The 26,182-nt window shown below is 38.4% G+C and overlaps 1 protein-coding gene across 4 annotated transcripts in view; it reads right to left on the reverse strand.

Moving 5' to 3' along the window:
• The window catches only part of LOC127439280 (DENN domain-containing protein 1B-like), a 143,680-nt gene that overhangs the window by 10,578 nt on the left and 106,920 nt on the right, over window positions 1–26,182 (reverse strand). For 2 of the 4 annotated variants that reach the window (XM_051695502.1, XM_051695500.1), the window contains 8 exons: window positions 21,309–21,434; window positions 18,430–18,531; window positions 10,629–10,719; window positions 10,430–10,456; window positions 10,127–10,167; window positions 9,073–9,111; window positions 7,080–7,136; window positions 6,152–6,238 (listed from right to left, as the gene is read on the reverse strand). In XM_051695502.1, the coding sequence (XP_051551462.1) occupies window positions 6,152–6,238; window positions 7,080–7,136; window positions 9,073–9,111; window positions 10,127–10,167; window positions 10,430–10,456; window positions 10,629–10,719; window positions 18,430–18,531; window positions 21,309–21,434 (570 nt within the window). The remainder of the gene's footprint in view (window positions 1–6,151; window positions 6,239–7,079; window positions 7,137–9,072; window positions 9,112–10,126; window positions 10,168–10,429; window positions 10,457–10,628; window positions 10,720–18,429; window positions 18,532–21,308; window positions 21,435–26,182) is intronic. The other 2 variants (XM_051695503.1, XM_051695501.1) reach the window with 1 other exon arrangement.

Consider the following 26,182-nt stretch of genomic DNA (forward strand, 5'->3'; position numbering starts at 1 on the left):
CCATTCACTTGCATTGTATAGACCTATAGAACTGAGATATTCTTCTAAAAATCTTTGTTTTGTGTGATTTTAGTGTGATACATTAAAATCACTTACAATTTTGGATTTTGGATATACACAGGTGGCCAAAAGTTTGGAATAATGTACAGATTTTGCTCTTATGGAAAGAAATGTATACTTTTATTCACCAAAGTGGCATTCAACTGATCACAATGTATAGTCAGGACATTAATAACATGAAAAATTACTATTGCAATTTGAAAAAAAAAAAGAAAAGAAAAAAAATGTTCAGAACTTGTTAAACTACTTTGCAATTCTTCCGATAAGGCCTGCACCCCTGAGTCTTCTCTTTACTGTTGTACATGAAACTGGTGTTGAGCGGGTAGAATTCAATGAAGCTGTCAGCTGAGGACATGTGAGGCGTCTATTTCTCAAACTAGAGACTCTGATGTACTTATCTTCTTGTTTAGTTGTACATCTGGCCTTCCACATCTCTTTCTGTCCTTGTTAGTGCCAGCGTACACCTTTATATGAAATCTTTCAAGCATTATATAGCCTTCATTCCTCAAAACAATGATTGACTGATGAGTTTCTAGAGAAAGCTGTTTCTTTTTTACCATTTTTTACCTAATATTGACCTTAAGACATGCCAGTCTATTGCATACTGTGGCAACTCAAAAACAAACACAAAGACCGTGTTTGATATAATGACAAGTGATTTTCTAGTACCAAATTATCAATTTATCTTGATTACTCAAGGATAAGGTGTTGGAGTGACGGCTGCTGGAAATGGGGCCTGTCCAGATTTGACGACTTTTTTCAAACAGTGATGGTGCTGTTTTTTTACATCAGTAATGTCCTGACTATATTTGTGATCAGTTGAATGCCACTTTGGTGAATTAAAGTACCAATTTCCTTCCAAAACAAAAATATCTGTACATTATTCCAAACTTATGGCCGCCGGTAGCCTAGTTTCCATCCAATTTTCGCGCTATTTTGTTATCGACAATGTGAAAATGCGTAAAACAAATTTTGCTAAATTTGCCGTCTTCTGCATGTTTCCATTCAAATGGCCTTTTATCGATAAAAATGGTGTGCGTGATGACGTCATGCCTAAAAAAACACTTTGTCACATAAGTTTTGGTTTAGCGCAAAATCTGCCCTTAAGCCGTTTCCATACAGAAATGTGTGTTTATCGCTAATTCGCCTCCCAGATGTCCCAATTTTTTTTTTCCTCTGATGTTTTGGTAAAACGGGGAGAATATTGAGAATATTCATTGAAATTAACCAGCTAACTGTCATTTTAATTCACAAATAAATGCAATCAGAAGAGGAGGAATTGCAATCAAAAGGGAACAGTTGCCCTTCTGATAGGACTGTAATATTGGTCCTGATGTTGCGCCTATCGCAGGTTCCCACCGGTTCCGACCCGAAAGAAAATCATCAAGGCCCTGTTCAAGCTGGCAACCTGCACCAAGTAATGGGGAAATTTTCAGTCTTAGTATAAGGACCATCGATGTGTATATACTGTGTGCACAGCTATTATAGAAAAATGTATGTGGTGTAATATCAGGGTTTACATATATGATACATTCCTGATATTCAATAGGCTATATTGAACAATCATCTAAACAAAAGCATCACCATCACAACTGCATTATGTCCCACATATTTGTCCAGCAACTTTTAATGACCAACAGAACCTGATTGTCATCTAAAATTAATTTTAGCGTCATAATGAAATTTATATTTTATGAAGAAGCTCAGCAAATGTGATCTGAGGTAAAGAAGGTTAGATTTAAAATATTTAAAAGTTGTAAAATGTTCAAAAGCTCATTTTCTGAAAGTGATCTCAGCACTGGACAAATAGTTCTGATAGTTTATAGTCTTGAAAAAAGTCCAGAACATTCTGATAATGTCATTCAGCTGACTTTTTTCACATACAGAACAGGGTAAAGCTAATTTAAGTTTGTTTAAAGAAAAGGCATATATAGGCCTAAAAATAAAATCTTTTTCATTTGGTAATTATTTTTTTAATTTAATGCGTTTTTCATTTGGTAATTTATTTAATTTAATACAGGGAATTTTGCCGGCATTTTTTCAAAAGCTAAACAATAATTTAATATAATTGGGTTATGTGTTAGTGTTCCAAAAAAGCACACTGATGCTTTTCTCCAAGTATTGTGTATTTATTTTTAATTTAAAACATCTTTGTGCACACAAATTATATGTTTTTTGTATTGTGGGCTAATTCAGTGACTGCTGTCTATTATTTTGATTGGTGTGGAAATGCAACTTTAATAAATAAACGGATGGCTACCGCGATTACATTAATCACAAACAGTGGTCATTCATTTGTTCTCCATGCACTTGTTGATGTGCATGATACAAGATATTTGTGTTGGCACTCCTGGAAGTGTCATGATTGCAGCATCAGATCAGTGCAGGTATGCCGTTAAGATCAATCCATACTCACATACAATAAATTGGCTTTCAAGGATGTATACCTTGTCGTCATGATTAACACAGGCTAACGATTTCGGTAAACTCTGTCATGTGACACTACATGTTTTGCGTTAATTCTAATTTTCTAGACAAAAAGTGTTTCCAAACCAGTTTTTTGTGACATATGAAGTATCGACATAGATTTTATGTGCTAGAGTTAAATGGAAAAGTATTATGTAGACACTTGTGAAATTTTAGCGATAATTTGCGTTTCCATCAGCTTTTTATTTGAAAAATCCTTGGATGGAAACATAGTTAGTGTAACTTTATACAGATAAGGTTAGCAAGCGATTTTATCACAATCACGTTAATGCCTATAGTGTTTACGTCTTGTGGCTATTATTTGAAACTGGCCCAATTCTCTTCCATTGTTAGCACCTTACTATAACCATGATTTTTACTTGTTTTATAATAAAAAAGGGGTGGTTTTATTTTTTTTTTGGTAATCAACATTATGGCACAAATGCTGTCGATTGAGCTTAACTTGTATGGAACCCAGAACATTCCTTTCAGGAAATTCATACTCTGGTTACAACCACCAGACATTTTCAAGCAAACTGGTGCAAACTTTAGAGTTAAAAAATATCAACAATATAACTGCATCAGATAGACTGCATCTATAATTGTATCTCTAAATATCAAGGACAGTGGCATTAAACACTGGAATTTCCATCTCATTAAAGCATTTCTGCGTTTTAATGAACACCAGCACAAGTAAGGAAAGACTGTCTGTGCTGGCCTGGTATGGAGACCCCAATCACCCTGTGCTCTTTTGTTCTCCGTTAGACGGTAATGATGACTGAATGTTGATTGATTGATTGATTTGCTCATTGATCATGTGGAAGGTCTTCGTGGCTGCCACGTCCACTCTGGTGCACAACACACACAAATGCATAACATGAGTATGTGTGTGGATGCTTCTTCTGAGTTCCTCAGGGACGGATGAGTGGAGGGAGTCGACCGCCACCTTAAGCAAAGCCCTAATTGGAGGAACTCCTATTCAGTTCTCTCTAGGTCTCCCCGACAACATGGATGCAGCTAATAGCCGTGCTAATTAAGGGCTGGATGGAAAATCACTGGTCATACTGGCAAGCAGGCATGGAGGGATCAAGCCAGCCGTAGGTTTTGTCCAATGCCCTTCTGACATGGTCTGTAGAGGTGTGATTGTAAAGAACACAAGGGCTGGCTGTTCTTGCAGGAAGTGCAGTGGAATTGAGATATTTTTATGACTAATCAACACTCACTTTGTTTAGCTCTGAATTTTTTATAAACAGTCATATTTCTGAGCTACAGTTGTTCAAATCCCCAATAAAGAGACTGAATATTACAAATGAAGTGTGTAATTTAGGTGGAACTAGTGTCACCAAACAGAATAGCATAAATAATTACTGATTTCAAACAGATTTCCCAAAAACTCTGGGCTTCCATTGGTCAGAATGCGCATATGAAGAGCGGCATTTAGTGTCAACATTCCAATGACAGTGAGAAACTTGTGAGGTAAGGAAACTCAGCAGGGCACTCAAGTGCACAACTGGCATGTTTACTTTAAACCTAAAAGGGGCAACTATATAAATGTAACTCTAAAAATTTCCCAACACATTAGGACCCACATAATACATTTCCATGTAATTTTTGTCTAAAATATTGCTTTTATTTTCAATTTTATAGCTTGCAGAAATCATGAAAATAACATTGAATTTATAGAATTATTTGCCTCGAGGTCAGCTGCCCTTTAAAAAAAAATAAAAATGCTGCCTTTTTGATGCCAGACTTTATGTACAAAGTTGCAAGTCCTCAGTATTTGCAGGGACCCCACTTTTCAATATTTTTCACTCACTCACTCACTCACTCACTCACTCACTCACTCACTCACTCACTCACTCACTCACTCACTCTCACTGCCTCTTAAATGTTACCCTTTTTAGGGTTAAAACATATCTAGAAATATGCCAAGAAGGCATTCTTTTCATGTTGCTAACTTTACTTTATTAATCAACAAATAGGATGAGAATTTATAATTGTCGAGAATTCGAAACAGCGTCCCAAAAATGTAATCTTGTGCAAACATAACAGCCTATTGACCATTCCTCCTTCAACAACTGAGCTGGATTATTAACGGATTACTAGGCTGCATGTAGATGTAGCCAGTGAAATTGCAGTCATGCTGACAATGAGCTTGTTTGTTTAATATAAGAACCTATGGCAAAACTCAAGTATATATTGTGTGAACAAACTACAGCTCTGTTCATTTACGGATTATTTTTTGGCAATTAATGAAGGCTGAGAACTATTTAAGTGCTCTGTTATAGCTAGATAGTATGTTTCCCTAAAGTTTGGATTACACAACACAAATTCAGCCTCAATTTGCAGTCAGTGCTAGTCAGCTTCAGTCTGCAGATTTAGGGCCAGTCTAACAGATTTTGACAGATTTTAAATAAAATCACATAGTATATGATGGGTACAGACTCTGATTTCTTTTCTTTCTTTTTTTTTGTGATTTTTCTCCCCATTTCTCCTCAATTTGGAATGCCCAATTCCCAATGCACTAAGTCCTCATGGTGGCGTAGTGACTCGCCTCAATCCGGGTGGCAGAGGACAAATCTCAGTTGTCTCCGTGTCTGAGACCGTCAATGTGCGCATTTTATCACATGGCTTGTTGAGCATGTTACTGCGGAGACGTAGCACGTGTGGAGGCTCACACTATTCTCCGCGGCATCCACACACAACTCACCACGCGCCCCACCGAGAGTGAGAACCACATTATAGCGACCACGAGGAGGTTAACCCAACGTGACTCTACCCACCCTAGCAACCGGGCCAATTGGTTGCTTAGGAAGCCTGACTGGAGTCATTCAGCATGCCCTGGATTCAAACTTGCGACTCCAGGTGTGGTAGTCAGCGTCTTTACTTGCTGAGCTACCCAGGCCCCCCCAGACTCTGATTTCTTACCCCTCAGACTATGATTCCAATCCATTCAGAGGATATTAAACATGTTTGATATTTTAGAGCCGGCTATAGAGAAATGCTTCATGACTCAAATATGTAATAAGTCATACTGTAACTAGCCAATGGACAGAGATGGCGAACAAGCACTCAAAGTGGAGCTCTACTTTTAATACCACTCACCTCTAACTTGCATCGAAGTCTCTGTATTCCTACCCAAGACCGCATCCAAATGCGCTTGCCCTGTTTCTAGCACGGTTTTTGGTGCAAGAAACCTTGACTTGACATTATAAGTGGACTGGCAGAGAATGACGTGTATGGTTATGGCCCCTTTAGAAATAGTACTGATAAGACCTAACAAAGTGAGAATCATACATCAAAACCACAGTCAAGAACCTGATTTTGTGAAATAACTGCAGCCTATTTCAGTTTGCAATGGAAATAGGCCAGTGAATGGTATGAATCCAGGCCACCTCCTGCCTCGATGGGGGGCTCACCGCATCCCTGCCTGGGCTTGGCAACACATCACTGAATCTCACATGCAAGACACACTACACATGCCCGCTTTAGCCACAGCCGTCAATCAACCTGCCTCACGTCGTCTCTGATTTACTGGTGTGCAAATGGGCACTTCTTTCAGGAGGCGGACTGTCCATGAACCCTTTCCCTCTATGTGTGTGTTTGTGTGTGTGAACATGCTCACTGCTCTCTTCTGAAGCCTCCTGGGCGAGAGACTTTTAGTGCTGGTGGGAGAGCCTGAACAGTATGGGCTTTCCTCTTCCTCTGCATCCTGCAGTGAGAGAAAAGAAAATGGAGAAAAATAGAGGCAGAGTGTATTAGAGAGAATATGAAATCAAAATTGACCCTAAACCTAAACCTTAAAAGGGCAAGTACATAAAACAATTAATGTATTTATTTTTCCCCCTCACATCCATCAAAATATTGCTAATACTTTAAATTTTAAAGCATGAAAATCAGGCCTGTTTTTTTAAATACATACATGATACATAAATCAGTCTTGTACAGCAACAAACATCATGATTATTTATATGAACCCAGAGCAGAGCTGCTTGCGTGCATACACAAAATCACTGACTCATCTGAGTGCTGTCTTGTTCACATCTGTTTTGGTTTAGCTGAAGCAGAGCAGACAGCAGCAGCTAACATCCAGCGTATCAAATGTGAGAGGTCTCGTCCCCTCTGGGCTGCCTTTCCCAGCCCCTGGCCTGACAGTTCTCACCACAATTGCCTTATCAAAGACATCAGTGTTATGGAAACACATCTCGTTACATTAGCTTTGAAGAAATCACTCGCTCACTGATGAAATATGCAAAAAAATATGGAAGGTGGGGCTGGGGGGGTTTGACATGACAGCCCATCGCCAGAGGTACACTTGTTAGAAATGTACACTCCTGAACAAAGCGTTAAGTCGGTTTCACAAGCCATTTAAAACCCAGAGCATGAGCCGTGGGTGAAGTCACGTGATCCATCTTAAATAGTGTGTGTGTGTGTGTGTGTGTGTGTGTGTGCATTTGAGTGTGTATGAACAGTTGACTTGAATGTGCCTACGATACCCAAAATTGCAAGGTTTTGAGATACAGCCATATGTGCGTGAAATGTGAATAGCTTACCTTTTGTGTGATTTTGTCCTTCATGTCACGTATTTTCCGTTTCGCGTGATCTTTGGCCTTTCAAAAGAAACAGAAAGCGCTCCTCAATAGTTGAATTAAAAACCGTGAATTGAATAAAACGGCAATCAATAATGTTATGTAATAAAACAAACATACAGTCAAGCTTGCATGCACATAATATTCCAGTTAAGGTCCACATTCTGGTTAAGCCTTTGTTCAGAAAAAGAGATTTACATGTGCAGCAGCTATTGGAATATTCATGTATGCATTACATATAATCAGCATATTATGAATAAACCAAGACATGTGCACCATTTTTCTTCAGGAAATATTCAAGATGCCTGCTCTTACCTTTATTACACTGCATTTTGAGTAGTTCTGCAACGTTTTAATTCCTAATCACCTCATTAATTCTTATTTATGTCTTTAGCACGCAATGACGCAATGAACTGCAAAACATCCTATCTGCCAACAACCAAGAAAAACTGTGTCCAAGTGTACAAAGAAGAATTGGAGCCGTTTTGAAGGTTGTCACACCAAATATTGAATCAGCATTTGTTTTTATTTTCTGGACTTTGTATGACATTAAGATTCATCAATGAAAACTATTCATGGCATTATTTTTGAAGACATCCTCACTATGCAACATTTTTCACAAGTACCTAAAACATTTGTACAGTACAGTACAGTACAGTATAAATCTCTACTTCATGCTCCAAATATGTTTCTTGGATAGCTTGTCTTTTCACAACAGTCTGGATTTTGTTGTTCTTTCATTAATACATTAATCTGACATTTTTAAAGAAAAAGTGAATGGTGTTTGCCTGTGCAAAACTCACCAGCACAATGCTAGGGTGTTGCTAGAAAGCATACTCCATTACAGTGGATATTCCGACATTTTTATTATTGATCGTCATGGAAATGAACAATAAATGAATTGATTAATCGTTAACTTTAATATCACAAAACACATGTGGAGGACTCCAAGTAATATGTGCATGTTGCCTATTGTTTAACTATCATTTTAATTAATACACTTAAGAAAGGCATGTATTGGCATTTTCCTCTTAAAATATTCTTATTTCAGAGTACTTAAATACATTTAGGCTATGTTTAGTTCGAATTTGGAAATTGTTTAATACTGTGAATGAATTACTGTTAAAAATAACTTCTGTCTTAAGATACTTAAGATATGTCACTTGTATACATATTTGAGTTCATTAAAACTTCACGTTGTAGACTGTGGGATATTTCGGATCTTTGGTGAGATGTCAGCTGAATGGGTCTTCGTGCTTTCCCGGCGATCGCTGACGTAATTGCAGGTTGGGATGAAACAAGGAGATCATCAGCGCTGCTTGTTGTCATGTTGTACTTTAACACACTATTACGGTGTGTGCAGAAAACTTTAATGTTCATTTATAGAGAAATCTCCAACATTGAGCCCGCTTCATCCCTGATCTGTACGTCAGTGCGGCTCTTCTTCTATGAACTGGATAATGACATGCAGCCGGCAATGTCAGCGGGTCACTGCATAGACAGCCTTCTCAATGTCTGCTTTCATGATTACTGAACGTGTTTGTCCTGAAATTAATTAATCGACGATTGATAAACTTTATCGATCAAGTTATTAACAACAATTAATCGATTTTCGATTAATCATTAACATCCCTAGACCCAATCCCGCTTATATTATAGTGATCTATTTCGTATTTGTAGTAAGTATAAGATAGCAGTCTGATTTGGATTTCAAGTAATTGAATGTTGGCTTAATCAGGTTATGGCAATCAGGTTAATGCGTTGTCATGATGCCTACATAATCAGAATAAAACTTCTGAAATATATCTGAATATTATTATGCATGTAAACACGGTAATTGTTTCCAGCAATATTAAGCACCACAGTTTACTGATGCACTACATGCTTAATGCATATATAAACAGTTATGTTTCAAATCTTGGGTCAAAATGGCATTTCTGTTACACTGTAAACTCACCATCTGAAGGTTTTTCACAACTGGTTTTGCCCTCTGTCTCTGTGCAGAAGAGAACATGTTTGTTGAACACATAAGCATTTCCTGAGAACGTATCAGGATTTTTCACAACAGTTTTGCTGAATAAACCTCACATACAGTACAATAAACACACACACACAAAAGCCCACTTACTGTCACAAATAATTACCGGCTGAATAAACATCTTATTCCACAAGCCAAAACTTTTGTTTTGCCCCAAAGCATATGAGAAACATCTTTGTCATTAAAGTGAACTATTAAACACGTTTGGTCCCAAGAGTTCCCTTTAACAGAGTGTAGCAACGGTCATAACATGTGAGAGAGGGTGTTGAAAGGTATTAGCATTAGCTGAACAATGTTCTTGTCTAATTTCATCTCTCGTCCCAGAGTAACATCGAACTTTATCAGATAAATGCTGTGAGGCTAACATGGTAAACCTCTGAAATGTGCCGGATGCTGCAGAGTTTACATCCCAAAGCCCTGACTGACATGACTGGCGGTGTGTCCTTTTCCTATGGATTTGTGTCAGTCAGAGGATGTGAACTTTACACAAAACCTTTTGAAAAGGCACTCCAGAGAACTAATTCGGCTCTGTCTGATGGATAGAAGGGAAGGAGGGAGAGAGAAAGCAAAAGCGTGAAAGCAAAGAGCCAGTCAAAAAGAAAACGTGAGAGAGACAGTGAGGAGAGAGGTGAGAGGAAGACAGCAGAGGGAAATAGAGAAAGAGGGCATTTCTTTTGTTCAATCTATCGAGTAATGGCTGTTTCCTGCCAGAAGTCTCTTGTCATCTCCAATGACTGGCTGTCACATCATATCAAGCCTGTCTCAACATCTTAACTGTCCCACGCCACAGTTTTCACAATCTTCCCTGGCATTGTATATTGACTTTTATGCGATTCACTCAACTGGACACGTTTCATCACTTCATAATCAATGGGAAATAATAATCATGCGCAGCTGCATTGGGCTTAATTATTCTGTCTGAAATTAACATTAACATTATGAATAGAAAAAGGAATAATTTCCTGCTGCTTACCATCTTGGTGTGAATCCACTGTTGATAAGACTTTGAATTACCTGAGAAACAGTGGTGGATGGGTGGGTTAATATCAAATGCAGAAAAAAACAAAAAAAAGAATGTATTTAATCAAAACAAAAGTAGTCTTTCGTGTTCAGAGTATCACAGATTATATAAAGGAAGTTTCGCATCAAGACAAATCTAATACTCAAACTTAGTGAACAACTTACAATTTATGAAATTTTACTTTTTGACATTTACAAAAAGTTACAAGTTATCTGATTGTTAAAGAGATAGTTCACCCAAAAATATTTTACTTACCCTCATGTTTTTCCAAATGACTTTCTTCTGTGGAACACAAAAGAAAGCAAGTAATACGGGTTTCAAATGACATGGCGAATAAATTATGACATTTAAATTTTTAGGTGAACTATCCCTTGAAGATAAATGGATATTTCCAAAGCCCTTTTGTGTGAGCTGTTTTTTTCCACTTATTGAAAGATGGAGAAATGGCACTCACTTCTACAGAAGCCCCCCTCTGTGATCTCCTCCTCATAGACGTCTGTAAAGCCCCTTCCTGCGTTTAATTTGGCCAGTCTGCCTTCAATGAACTGCCGCCATAAATTAAAGTATCACAGGTTATTAAGGAAGACGGGGGAGGGAGAACAACACCAAAACAACTCCATCTAGACTGTTCCAGACGTGTTTACTGTGTGTGTGTGTGTGTGTGTGTGTATGTAATTTACATCAGGTGATGGATTAACATGGCAGAAGAGAATGTTGTGTGAGCAATGCCTTTTGGGAAGTTTAATTTCCTCTCTTGTCACGTAGAGGACATAAAAGGTATCTAATAAATATGCCCATTAAAACAAGGCCTATGATAGATTTCTGTAAATAAACTTGAAAATGAACATGATTTGAAAATATTCCTAAGCAATTCTCCAAAAAACAAAAAAAAACACAAGAGATAAAACGCATCATAAAAAGCAACTAGACTTTTTACAGCGGGTGAATATTTAACTGTGAATGGTGTATGCCCATGTAAACATCACCGCAAAAAGGGTGTTGTGGGAAGTTGCCAAGGCATTTTTATGCGGTCGTTCAGGCATTGTTAGGTGGCAGCTAGGGTGTTGTGTATGCTTTCCCAAGTAAAAGAGTCTCAATGATATTCTGGTCCTAAATATGATTCAAGTCTTACTTTCAATATAAATCTATGAGATTTTTTTCATATATTTTTAGATTAATTAGAAAAGTAATAGAACATCACTCAACAAGATTTTTAGGTATCATTCACATTTGTTTAATCCTTTGGTTTAGGTGTTTATTCAAATCATAATGTGCTTCTTGATTTTTTCGTTATCTCCAACTACTTTGAAATAAAAAAATAAAAAAAGAAGAAAAAAAGATAAAAGAAAACAATAATTTAATTGGACCACTGAAGTAGAAATAGGCCTGGACAGGTCTCAGGTGTCCTGGTAAGAGGGTGAGGCCATCTCTGGGGGTCAGGACTTTCCATTGGACTTACAATCTACATTGCAATCTTTTTAATGAGTGATGCGACCACAGGGTTCAGCCTCCGCCACCATACAGCCCAATTAGAGCACATAATCAGGCCAAATTAACACCTATCCAAAACCCCTTCCTTCAGTGTCACATTACAGACACACACTCTGGCCCATTAATTGGACACTGACTAACAATACCAGCCACTGCTCCTGTCTGCTTGCTTTATTGCTTGCATCTGTTTAATTGCTGGTATCTAAGTGCAAACACTTAAATGATGGAGATGGTGGTGTTTTTTTTTTTTCTTCATACATTTACATCATAATTACAACGTAAAAGGCAAAACATGAATGAACAACCACAAATTAACCATAAATACATTATCTGCCAGAAAATATAAAACTAGATTTTTACATTTTCTGAAGAAAATGTGAGTGGCCCATGCCTGTTTGTCATGAGTGTTTGCCAGGGCATTCCTACGCATTTTTTTTTTTAAAGGTGTTACAAATGCTTTTTTAGCACTTTGCTGTATGGTTGGTATGGAAATATATATGATGTTGTGGCTGCTTAAGGCTAGGGTATAATTTGTTTTCCCAAGTGCTGCTCAGTCTTCAAAGTTCTTCAAGACTTCAAGACCCATGAACAACCCGCATCTTTGTATAATGTCTGTGCATGCAACAGTCACTATTGGGGCTTCGTTCAGGAGCGGGTTTGGTTATTAGCAATAATTAATCATTATCAAAGATAATGATTAATTATTAAAATCAATAGAACAATGATTAGAATCAACATTAACTTATTAATCCTTCAAATCAACAATCATCAAAGATAACTATCAATTATCAAAATCAATAGAATATTAATAATTATCAAAGACAACTTTAATTATTAAAATCATTAGAACATTGATTAGAATCAACATTAGCTTATTAATCCTTCAAATCAACAATCATCAAAGGTAACTATCAATTATCAAAATCAATAAAATATTAATAAGGATTAATATTGCCGGGGAACCACCCCGGAATCAGGGACTAATAACCAGACAGTATAGCAGTCTCAATATAGGATTGTTCTCCTAGGAAATTCGAAGTCCAGAGAACATCGATATTCAAAAGGAAAACAATGAAGGCTTGAAACCGAGCACTGACATCCCCTGCCAGCCCTTGGCACAGATGCATGCAGAACAATACCAAAACACTTCTCTTTAAAGCATAAAAAAATACATTGATGCAGTAATATAAATTAATAATCAATACAATGCAGCTGATAAACTTCCGACTTCCAACTACAAACTAATCAGTAACATGATTAGATATAGTAACATATAAGCCTTTGATACATGAGAAGAGGGTAGGTGTGTGTGTGTGTGTGTGTGTGTGTGTGTGTGCGTGAATGGCTGTAAGGAGAGAAGGAGTGCACAAAATGGCAGACGTGGCTCTCATGGAGAGTGTGTCACGCGAGGTTTCCGGCCAGAGAATGTGGTTAATAGTGTCTGCCCGTTTAACGCATGTCTCTGCTGGTACGATAACTTTGGGACAAATCGTAATCCGTAATCCGTCCGCCGTGGTCGTTGGTTCTTTAATAGATAAACTCAGTGTGCCGGTCTCACCCGCGATGGCGGAAATGCACAAATAGCCCGACGTGGTTGGACGACAACACAGCAAATCTCATTCGTGGTAACAATGAGTTACAGTAATACCTTGAATATTATTAGCAGCAATGAGTGGACTCGGCGTCCGTAAACTGTACAAGCAATAACCCTGATACACAAAAATAACACACTATAATAATCTATCTCTGCCCAGACGTAAACCTCTTACTTGAGTCGCGTGAGGACGTGGGTAGAATGTGTGTTTGTCTGTCATTTGACTCTGACTCGGTTTCTCGAAGCTCGGGTGATGACAGGAGGCCGTTTCCTCACTCTGTCGGCGGGCGGTACGGCGGCTGATTCTCGCCGGGTTGGCGGAGATATCAGCAAAGTCGACTCGATTGAAGGAGGAAGAGAAATCTTCTTTCTTCACTTCTGCAGGCAAAAGGGTGAGACGCGGATTGCTCGGCGGTGTCCGTCAGATCCGTTAGCATGCTCGGTGAAACACGGAGAATCTCAGCTCGTCTAGCAAGATGGAGATTGCATGGCCAAAGTTCAGGTACGTACATTACTTCCTTGGGCAACAAGGCTACACCTGGGAGCAGCAGGGCTGCAACTAGACATGGTGCATACTGTCAATGGAAGCAAGCTTAGGAGGAATCTCAGGAGTTTTATACTCTCGATGACATCATGGTTGAGGGACGTGTTCTGTCATGCGTTTCATCCAATAGGAGATGAAGGTTATATCCATCGGAATCTCACACCTAGGTGTAAAGTGAGCAAGGCTTGATGGGATCTGTAGTCTGTTTGGACTCCCTTTCTTTGATTTTGGTGCTGTTTTCGTGTTATCAGGCTTTGAATGTTCCTATAGGCCTCAGTCAGGCTTTATGGTGGTGTGTAGGCCTGCCTTTGCCTCCTATCTGAGCACGAGGCCCAACACGCCGTGTAATGTGCCGATTACAAAATGTATGTCACGCTCACTGGATGCGCAGAAAGGCAACGAATACTTGGGCCTTTGCTAGCCCAAGTCAAAAGAGTCCATCTGCAAGTCTCTATGATATCTTGAACCCTAGATATGGCATCAGTTCCTCCTTCAAAGCAAGTCTTTGGGATTCTTTTAACTTGTTTTACTGTCTACAAGGCAAATCTGATCGTTGAGAAAAGTAACAGCACACCTATCCTCAAACAAGCTACATGATTTAAGGTATCATTCATGTCCGTAGCACAAATGTTTTTATGCACCTTAGTTTATTTCTAAGTTTGAGCAATAGCAATGCTTGCTTTAACAAGTACCACTAATTAAAGGGCTAATAATGGCCCCGTTTACATGCACTTAGTGGGTTTTTTTTTTGTGCAGAAAGCAGCATAGACCTCATATATATAGACCTCACAATACCATACTGTACCTCATGTCCCTGAATATGCACTCTAGAACATTGGGGGAATCCCAGAGTTTGATGTAAGAGGAGAAACCCCACTACTGCAGTGCAATTCTGCCACAGGTTGTGATGGAAAGTTAAGGAGACAAACAGCTCTGGAATATACAGTATATATTAAAGGTGCACTCAGTAACTTCTTTGTTTGTGTTATCTTGGACTTACAGTGACACCTAGCGGTGTGGATGCAGCATTATTCAAAATCAATAGTTTTCAGTTACAGATGCCATTGTAGAAATTCAATATTCACAGTCAGACAGGAATTTAATCCAAGAGAGAAAGTGTCACATAACAGGGTGGTTACAGAGATTAAGAGTAGTATTCGACTGGTCATGTGATTCTAAGATGGCAGCCCCCATGAGGGAACCCTCTCTACGTAGAATAAAACAGCTTTTATAAGGTTACTGATATGACTAGATTCCTCATCTCTTGTGAGTGGTCATGATTTTATACATATGTTTCAACATTACAATTCATTTCTTTAGGAGTAAAACTTTTTTAATGAGGAAAAAATTACTGAGTGCACCTTTAAATATGAAATATATGTATAATAAGAAAGCAAGGTCGTCCTCAGATGCCATGTTTGTGATTTACTCCAGCATCACAGGGAATTTTTTATTTTGCTGTAGAGAAAGCTGCTTACTGACTGCTGTTGTATACGGGAGTAAAGACAAAGAAGATAACACAATGCATGTAAATGTAACGTCGCTAACGAATCTTAAGCAGCTTTCTCGCAAATAATGGCTTTCTGGTATCCATGCATATGAGCTCAGTGACAAACTACTGGACACAGATGCAAATACAGATATGACTGAGAATGTAGTACTTTAAGATCTCTGTTATTTCATTATGACATAAAACAAACAGCAGCATCACTCAATGCCTGCTAGGAAAATGTTTCCAAGCAACTAAATACTTTGCTACTTTCATCGTAACTACGCTGTGCTGAAAAACACAAAGCACTAAAAACAGAATTCGTTTTATACAACTTCTGAAGGTGTCGAGGGGGTAGCGATAAGAGTCTGGAGGCAGAACCAGTTAACCAGACCCGTGCAGACAGGGAGAAGGGAAGATGCCAGAGCGCTGCAAGCTCTCTTGTTGGCAGGGCGATCGTGCGTTAGCATCAGGCGCTGGAAGACAGAAAGCAGGTCGTCGCTGACAGACTTCCCCCGCAATCTCTTGGCAACCAGCCTCTGCTCATTTCAAGGCAGGGCCGGCCTCCAAGTGGATCTGGTTCATGGTCAGGACAGGGCACAGCGGTGCTGGCCTTTTGCAGTACGGCCAAGTTGGAGATAAGGGCTCTCCCGAAGCTACTGCACAGGCGGGAGGTGGAGATATCTTTGAACTGCTGGTCACTATCAGGTTTTTTTTTTGTTGGGAAGAAGCTGTGATTAAATGAGATTATGCGTGTTCCGGATATAAATTAAGACTTTCAAAAGTCCAATAACACAAATGTGCATTTTCCCTTGCAGTGCTTTTGTATGTTGGTGTCAAACACCTTGTTTAAATGTGTATTTTGTTGTGTGTATTTGATCTTCTACACTAAAATTTCAATATCATAATTTTTGCAATAGCGGTTGAGTGAAAAAGGGAACACAATAAAACAATACTAGCATATATTCTGGCAATAGTCAACCAGTGTTTCCCACAGGATTTTGTGAGACTGTGGTGGGTGAACCTCGGACCCTCTAAGCAATTTTGTACATTTGAAAGTTAAATGCATCAATCTGGTGCACTTTGAGAGCAAAATTAAGAGGCTCTAGTAGTAATATAATCATAAACACATTGGTTGTATAGATATGAATGGTGATGACACAGCAAAAAAGTCACACCCACAAAGCATAAACGAGATGGAGTTTAATGCAGTTCACAAATGGTCAAAACACAAAATCAACTAGAGCATACATTTGAGCCAGGGCTCAACATTAAGCATTGTCATGTGCTTGTCCTCTGGACAAGTAAATTGGTCATTCACTTGTCCGAGTAAAAAAGTTACTTGTCCGGAGAGAAAAAAGGACATTTAAGTTACATGCTCAAGTAACATTGTTATGGTTGTTTGATTATTATAATGACACACTAGACAGCAGCAGGTCAATTAGCTTACATTTATACTTACAAGTCCGACATTTTAATACAAATCTGCTTTTTTCTCAGTTGTTTACGTTTAATACCTCACCAAGATGGGCATTTTGGCGGAATTTTGAAATGTAATTGACCGTTCAGTTGCGCATTAGCGCGAGCATGTTCAGCACACACATACGTCGCCTGTCAATCAAACAGGGCGCAGCTGTTATTAGATCGCTTGCGAATTATAAAATGATGTGCTCTAGATTATTTTCAACAGCAGAATAAGAATATGCATTTTCTAATTAGTGACACAGGCCAAGGCTATCACAAATATAGGCGGTTATTTTTTCATTATGACGTTTTAATCAGTCTGCTTGTCCGGTCGGATAAATAAAATTATCTTTTCACTTGCCCCTTCAAAAATCCACTTGTCCCGGACAAGCGTTAATGTCGAGCCTTGTGAGCCATCAAAGAAATAAAGCAAAAGTGGTTACCTGTGTTGAACTTGCTCCTCAGATGCTGAAAATAGTTACGTTGTCAGGGTTGCTGGTAATAACGTTAACGTTAGATAATTGGTTCTAGTGCGTGTGTGTGTGTGGGGAGGGGGGGGGTAGGGCTGACTGACTGATCTGACTGAGAGATCTTTTATGTTATTATGAGAAGTGTAAAAATATTTTCGGTTCATTATGAAACTGTGGCAGGCCGCCACAGTCTAGGTAATTAATGGGAAACACTGGTCAACTGTCTAATGAATGTACATTTTTAACCCAAAAGGTGTGTTCTCAGAGGTATTTTGTATACACTGTATCTCAGGTTAAGGCAATTTGCCACATTTATTGGGGCAAGTTGTCACATTTGTTATACATTTACACATTTAAAGGACTGTTCTGGGTTCAATACAAGTAAAAGTCAATCGACAGCATTTGTGGCATACTGCTGATTACCACAAAAATTAATTTCGACTTGTCCCTCCTTTTCTTAAAAAAAAAAAAAGCAATCGAGGTTACAGTGAGGCACTTACAATGGAAGTAAATGTGGCCAATTTTTAAAGGGTTTAAACAGAGAAATGTGAATCTTATAATTTTATAAAAGCACTTGCATTTATTCTTCTGTTAAAACTTGCATATTTTTTGAGCTGTAAAGTAATTTTTACATAAGGGTTTGTTGACATTACATCGTCATGGTAACGAAGTTGTAAAATTGGCTATAACATTACACAGAAAAGGTTAGTAAGCGACTTTATCACACTAAAATCCTGTTTACACACATATCCTTCATGTCTTGTGGCTATACTTTTGAAACTGTGAGTATTTTACTATTCAAAAATTGGCCACATTCTCTTCCATTGTAGGTGCCTCACTGTAGCTCGATTTTTGCTTTTTAAAAGAAAAGGAGGGACGAGTCAAAATAAATCTTTGTGCTAATCAATATTATGCCACAAATGCTGTCAACTGAGCTTAACTTGTACTGAACCCAGAACATCCCTTTCATTAATAACAATATTTGTTGGTTGTAAACAATAGTTGGATATTTTTGTATGTTACCTTTTACATAAACTAGCATTAACCATCAATCGTGCAAAACAATCATCCACAAATATGATACAGTAAAATTGGATTGGAACACAAAACAATATAAAATATGTTTTTCAAGAGTTTTAAAGTTGAGGAAGAAAACAAAAAAGTGTGCTGAAAAATTAGACTCTTTTATCATTTCCCCTTTACCTGCTTAAAGAGCTGCAGGTTCACGGCCATCTCAAGGAAACTTCTCATGGTGCTGGAGCGGTGTGCCACAAAGCTCTTCTCACAGAAGGTGATTGGCTCTCCCTGGGGAAAGAAAGCTCACTTTAATGACAACAGACAGTCCGCTATTGGCTAAACGCCTGCAAACAGCGATGCTTCATCCGAGACTCGCAGACATATGTTTTGTTTGACTACGCTCGCTTGTTTATCATCATAACCCGTTGCAATCAATTACATCATTTCAATTTCTCCCTAAGTCACATGAGCAGAATAGAAAAACAGTCAACAAAAGAGAGCTACAATTAAGGCTTGTTAGAGTACGTATACTTAGATCTTGTTTATCAATGAGAAATTCGTGGTAAGGTTTGTAGGGGTGAAAACACAATGAGCCTATTTTATGCAACACAAGCAGAACAGATCTCTGTGTGGTTGTTTGTGAAACCATTCTTAAGTGAACTGTTGCATTAAACTCAGGTCACATCCACACTAATATGTTTTCAGTTTCCTAATATCATTGTTTTCCAAAGTATGCAGAACAACAGAGCATTTTAGAAAGTGGAAGAAATTGCTGCTGCAGTGTGGATGAGATGTGTAAACATATTAAAATCAATGCAACCGAAAACTTACAGTATTAGTGTGGATGTGGCCTCAATGAATGGCCTCTGATTTTGTGTTACATGGAAAAACCTTTACCAGCATTCTTACCGACATATCAAATGTGTGCTAGTGTTGTGAGCATGCCTGTTTACGTTTTGACGTTTTGGTGCGTTGTTGGATTTTTTGGATAAGCGTATTTTTGGTAGTTATCAGAATAGGTGTGCATGTAAACGCATTCAATGTGACAATTTCTTGAAAATCATTTAGCAAATTTTGTTTCACGAATGAGGCCCAAAGATCCCTGGTTGACATTTGCACTTGTGTTTCTTGTGCTCATCTTCTGTGTTCTCATCATAAACCAACCCAATTATAAACTTGTTTAATTCACGTTGACAATTGCTAAGGGGTGTGGCTTAAAACCAGTGTGATCTGTGTGTCTGTTTCACCGTTCTTGCTGCTTGGGGGCCAATAACAAAAGAGACCCATGAGGAAGCAGACTATAATGTCCTATATAAGCCTGTGATTGCCGACTCTTGCATGGGAGCTAATTATCATTTCCCTGCATTGTTTCATTTACAGCTCCGTTAGACATTCCGGCATTCTGCAAAGGCGCTGATGGCAAACCATATGGGCTCCATAAAGCAGAGCGATATTTCATACAGATGATTTGTTTCAATGGAAGAGCCTCTTTAGAAATGCAGTGCGTGAAAGAAAACCATTACCGCAGAACATGACAGTTATGCTGGTGAAATACTGGATGTTTAAAATCAAATACTGCTATCGCATTTCGATGCATGCAGGCATTCTCGAGGAACGTTCTTAAATTATGCATAAATTACTGGTTTAATATTAAAAACATTCTACTAATGCAATTATTTCAATGCAGTACTGTCATTGTGAAGAAAGTAAGGGTGTTTTTGTGTCTCAGTTACAATCAACTGAAATATTAATCAAAATAGCACAAAGGCTGATTTTCAATTGTTCGACTTCTCAGAATCTTTATGAGCCAGGGCCGACTGTCAAAAGAGTGCTCCATTTTGGAGCTGCTGTTTTAAAACACAAGCAAAGCAAATGAAAGTGGTGTGACTGAAGGCCTTCAGTTAATAAAAAAAAAGAGAATGAAAACAGTAGTAATTCCATGTAGATTTGAAGACAATGTGCTCAATTGAGGCACCACTTTGAAGGCGATGAGTTGCGCAGACTCTCCTCTTTTGAGCATGTGTGTATTTTTTTCTGCCGGCAAAAAGCCAGTTTGTGCACAGCCGCTGAAACATCAATAATGTATCTTCGCTCTGTGGGTCTGCACAAACCAATTACTCTCTACTTCGCCAACAAAGACGGCCATATTTGACAAACAGAGAGTGTACTTTGTTTTCCTCGTTGCCACTCTCGGAACCGAGAGGCACATTTCAGGAGTTTAGAGGGTCTAAAAAGACCAAGAAGGGCCTGAAAGGAAACTTCAAAGAGTGTCCGGGCTTTTCAACATCTGACATTTGGGTGATTCAGACAGGCCCACCTTTCTTTGCACCTGTTCATGCCTTTTTACGCTTTCTTTTTCTGAATCAGCGCATAGTTTCTCTCCCTTTAAATTATGGTTCTAACATTATAAAGAAATCAGGACAGCTACTTTCTCTTTCGCTTATGGTTTATGTTTATGCTATGAATTGTAATTTTTCAGAGATTTTGCAAAATCTTAAAATAGTGAAGTTGAAGTTTTATATTAGTATGCCTGATGTTGGAGGAGGAACAAAGAATAAAAAATTTTAACAATTATGAATACATTTCTACATCATTTTGTGAGCCTTATGCAGAGAAAACATATTAAAGTAGTTTATTAAGCTGCGCTCTTAAAAACTTGATTCGGACTGGTCAATCGTGGCACTCTGCGAAAAAATATTTTTGTATAATGACCATGAAACCGCATAATTGACCGTTGTTCCAGGCAACTGATTTACTACATACCTTTGCTAGTTTCATATCTCTCCTATCACTTCATGGTCCCTTTCTTCTCACATAACAAAATAAGCATTTCATGTCCTTGTATTTAAATATTTTGTACATAGCAATGTAATAAACAAGATAATGTGCTGTAAACCCGTCATTATCACAAAATAAACCCCTTTAGGTTGATATAGGACCACTCCCCTTTCCTTCTGATCCTTATCACCCTATCAGGGTTTATTTTGCATTAATGATTCCTTACATATAGGATATTGTCTTGACAATGTAATGATGTGATTAAGGAGAATAAAGAAAATCTTTACTGGTTTATATCTCAGGGCGTCCCGATAGGAACCAAACAGAGCAGCCTGAGCATGCAGAAAGGCCCGAGCAACCCCACTTCCTGTAGCAGTCGACTGCTTTTTTAGCTTACTCTTCAAACTAGAGACCTGAAAGAGAGAGAGAGAGAGAGAGAGAGAGAGAGTTAAATTAACACCTCTGAAATTGGTGGAAGAACAGGCAAACCCATTCAGAGTGTGAAGAGTCACATTTACAGGTCACCACCACACCCCCCACCCCAACACCAAAAAAGAGAGAAAGAAATAAAGAAAAGCTTTCTACCCCTCAAGAGCACCTGCTGCTCTGTTAATTGAAGCAATCGCGCAGTGTGCAGGGGTGGAGCTCTGATGCTTTTCGAGAGGCCAGAGAGCAAAATGACTTTGGCAGGGAATCTTGGTCGTTCTCACCTCTCTTTATGCTTTTCATACCCCAACTACTTCCTAAATCTCTTGACATGCATATGTTTTCATTATTTTTGTCTGCCACCGGTCTGCTTTTAGTTCCCTTTAAATAGCATTATACAGGACTAAGATCAGTGCCAGGAGACTTTTAATATTCATAGACATTAAGAAACATTTGTGAAACAGACACCACTGAAGAAATCTTTTGCATAAGGATCAATGTGACTCCTGTTGTTTTTTTGTTTTGTTTGTTTTTTGTCCAGACCTATTCATTTATTAAAAATTACATTAAAATGTGATTCATTCAGACAATTACTTATACGCCTTTTCTATGATGAACATGTTTTAATTTTCAATTAAAATTAGTTTTGATATTGTTGTTGGGCTTCAAGTAAACAATGTCAAGTACAACTATAATGATGACAAATAGTCTCACTAAATGATTAAAATTTGGGGAATAAAAAGTAGCTTGACATGTCTTTATTAAAAAAAATAATAATATCAGTTTTGTTTTTAAATATTAATATTAGAAAAACCTCGCTAGACATATTAAAGTCAAAGTGGTCATTTGACAAGAAAGCCATAAAACAGGAAATCATAACACATAAAGGACCCCTGCAAACCTTAAGTTGACCAGTTAAATTACCTGACACCCCCCCATATCGCATACGTATTTACGTGTAAAATGAACAAAAAGCTGAGTATTTGATTTCTCCCATACTCCAAGCCTTCTGTAAGAAGGCATCCAAGCCAGTCATCAGACACTGCGGAGCACAAACTCATGGGGATGAACCATGAAGTGGTGCTTGATCCAGGTAATATAAGGTTAACCAAATTGATTACGTATGCTGCAGTGCTTATAACCATCTGCTGGCAATTCATTTGCACGCCTGCTATTCACACTCAGCAGCATGCATATCAATAATCAGTTTGGCTTTGCTCATTAGGGAAGATCAAGCAAGGACCATAAATGAGACGGTTTAGGCAGTCCAGAGAATACCAAGAGGAAAACCAAGCCTCAGGGATGTAGAAAGAGCACCTGGGTGAATCATCACTGACCCTGTTAAATGGCTTTGCAAATGCAGGGTGTTCACAAAATGTGTCTTTCATTTGGAACAGAATTTCTTTTGTCATATCTTTTGTTTCGTTTGTCCCTGTTGGGACATGCCTCTTCTTCTCAATGTTCCTGAGTTGATACAGCGAACGCCCAGAGGCTGAACTGGAAGTTTAGTGGTGCAAAATTAGCACGTGTCATCTCCATATTCACACTGGCTAAGTGCTTTTATGTTTATGTAAAGCTGGCACCATATTAATATTTCATGTTGAAGCATTATCTTTTTTCTCACTTTTCTCGCTCTCCCCAAACAATCTGTTAAACAGTCTTCATTTTTGAAGAATCAAAGCAAGCAAAATGCCACTCACACACAGGAGAATGTTCCCCGTACCCAGTAGGCAAGCAAGGGGAGGTAAAACAAGAGCTTGAGCACAAGAATGAGTTTAATGCAACCAAGCTTTGTATTAAAATTACTGCTATAAATTACAATTATCTAATTCTCTAATTTCTTGAGTTATCAATATTTTTATATTATTAATTGAATATATATACACACACACACACACACAGTTGTGCTCAAATGTTTGCATACCCTTGGAGAATTGGTAATATATGTTCCATTTTTAAAGAAAACATGAGTGAGCAGGCAAAACACATTTCTTTTACTTCTTATGGGATTCATATTCAACTGTAGGTTATATCAGAATGGCACAATCATAAAACAAAACATGGCAACAAAGAAAAAAATGAAATGACCCCTGTTCAAAAGTCTGCATACCCTTAGTTCTTAATACTGTGTATTGCCCCCTTTAGCGTCAATGACAGCGTGCAGTCTTTTGTAATAGTTGTCTATGAGGCTCCAAATTCTTGCAGGTGGTATAGCAGCCCGTTTATCTTGACAAAATGCTTCCAGGTCATGCAGAGTCTTTGGTCGTCTTGCATGAACTGCACATTTGAGATCTCCCCAGAGTGGCTAGATGATATTAAGGTCAAGAGACTGTGATGGCCGCTCCAGAACCTTCACCTTTTTCTGCTGTAACCACTGGAGGGTCAACTTGGCCTTGTGCTTAGGGTCATTGTCGTGCTGGAAAGTCCAAGAGTGTCCCATGCGCAGCTTTCGTGCAGAAGAATGCAAATTGTCTGCCAGTATTTTCTGATAACATGCTGCATTCATCTTGCCATCAATTTTCACAAGATTCCCCGTGCCTTTAGAGCTCACACACCCCCAAAACATCAGTGAGCCATCACCGTGCTTCACAGTGGGGATGGTATTCTTTTCACTATAGGCCTTGTTGACCCCTCTCCAAACATAGCGCTTATGGTTGTGACCATAAAGCTCTATTTTGGTCTCGTCACTCCAAATTACAATGTGCCAGAAGCTGTGAGGCGTGTCAAGGTGTTGTCGGGCATATTGTAACCGGGCTTTTTTGTGGCATTGGCACAGTAAAGGCTTCTTTCTGGCAACTCGACCATGCAGCTCATTTTTGTTCAAGTATTGTCATATTGTGCTCCTTGAAACAACCACATCTTTTTCCAGAGCAGCCTGTACTTCTCCTGAGGTTACCTGTGGGTTTTTCTTTGTATCCCAAACAACTCTTCTGGCAGTTGTGGTTAAAATCTTTCTTGGTCTACCTGACCTTGGCTTGGTATCAAGAGATTCCCGAATTTTCCACTTCTTAATAAGTGATTGAACGGTACTGACTGGCATTTTCAAGGCTTTGGATATCTTTTTATATACTTTTCCATCTTATAAAGTTCCATTACCTTGTTACGCAGGTCTTTTGACAGTTCTTTTCTGCTCTTCATGGCTCAGTATCTAGCCTGCTCAGTGCATCCACGTGAGAGCTAACAAACTCATTGACTATTTATACACAGACACTAATTGCAATTTAAAAAGCCACAGGTGTGAGAAATTAACCTTTAATTGCCATTTAAACCTGTGTGTGTCCCTTTGTGTGTCTGTAACAAGGCCAAACATTCAAGGGTATGTAAACTTTTGATCAGGGCCATTTGGGTGATTTCTGTTATCATTATGATTTAAAAAGAGCCAAACAACTATGTGATAATAAATGGCTTCATATGATCACTATCCTTAAATAAAAGACAGTTTGTTTGCATGATCAGTCATATTTTCAAAATCAATGCCAAAATTTCACAATTTCTGCCAGGGTATGCAAACATTTGAGCACAACAGTGTGTGTATTATATATATATATATATATATATATATATATATATATATATATATATATATATATATATATATACATATACACATATACACATATACACATACACACACACACACACACACACACACACACACACAAAAACATATATATTTACAAAGAAAAACTACATTTGAAATGACATTTTAAAATATGTTTCTAAAAATTCTAAATTATAGAATTTCATACTGTTCATTACAGAGCAATATTTCCTTTCAATTCACAAATTAGCCAATTCGTGGCATCCACATTCAAAGGTAATGTTGGTGATAAACTTCAATTAAATGACTAGGGTTTTGATAGTGACACAAGCATTGGCAGGAATTGATCAGTCAGACTAATTAACTACTATACTTTGAGTAACACTAACAAGATATGAGTGTGTGGGGGGCATCAGATGGTAGCTTAGCTCTACAGGTGATAAACCTATTTGGCAGTGACATTTTTTAATGTAAAGTAATTCAGCCTATGATCTGATCAAAGGGAGAGTCCCCCATTGGGTCCAATTATAACTATGGTATTTTAGGAGGTGGGTAGCGATGGATCGGAAGAAAAGGTTGGGGGTGGGGGGGTGGGGGGTGGTGAAGGGGGGGTTATGTTGAGTTATGATAGTCATAATCTATGCAGAGAAGCCTTTCCACTGTAGGCCTTCTCCCCATAGCTGTGATCTTTTCAATTTACATCAAGTGAGGATGGCTAGGATGAAAGTGTAGCCTCCAACTCACTGAGTCCACAGAGGGCAAACACAAGGCCTCATTAAATTCTACTGCATGGACTCCCCAACAGGGTTTGAAGTGCATCAAGTAAAGAGCATGGGGTCAGAGGTGGCCCAGAAAACAGATCTCCATTTAACTCACCAGCTGGAGATGATAATTAGCAGGTGCATCACTGTCTCCTGCTCTAAAGGATGAAGACACTGAGATCTGCTCTGCGGTGGGCTTCTATTATACACCCCAAGTTTCAACAGAACACACTTCTGAGACACACACACACATATACGCCAGTCACTCTTCGAGTTCGAGAGTGGAGCTGTTTATGGTCAAGGGATTTTAATTCATTGAACTGAACAAGCTGTGGACAGACATTTCACTCAGTCACATCCACACACATATATTTTACATGTCTTCTTGAAGAGTTATAAATGTAGATTTGACAAATTTGATGACTGTCTACCA

The sequence above is a fragment of the Myxocyprinus asiaticus genome, chromosome 50 (genome assembly GCF_019703515.2).
Source record: "Myxocyprinus asiaticus isolate MX2 ecotype Aquarium Trade chromosome 50, UBuf_Myxa_2, whole genome shotgun sequence".
In the NCBI taxonomy this organism is placed as follows: Eukaryota; Metazoa; Chordata; class Actinopteri; order Cypriniformes; family Catostomidae; genus Myxocyprinus; species Myxocyprinus asiaticus.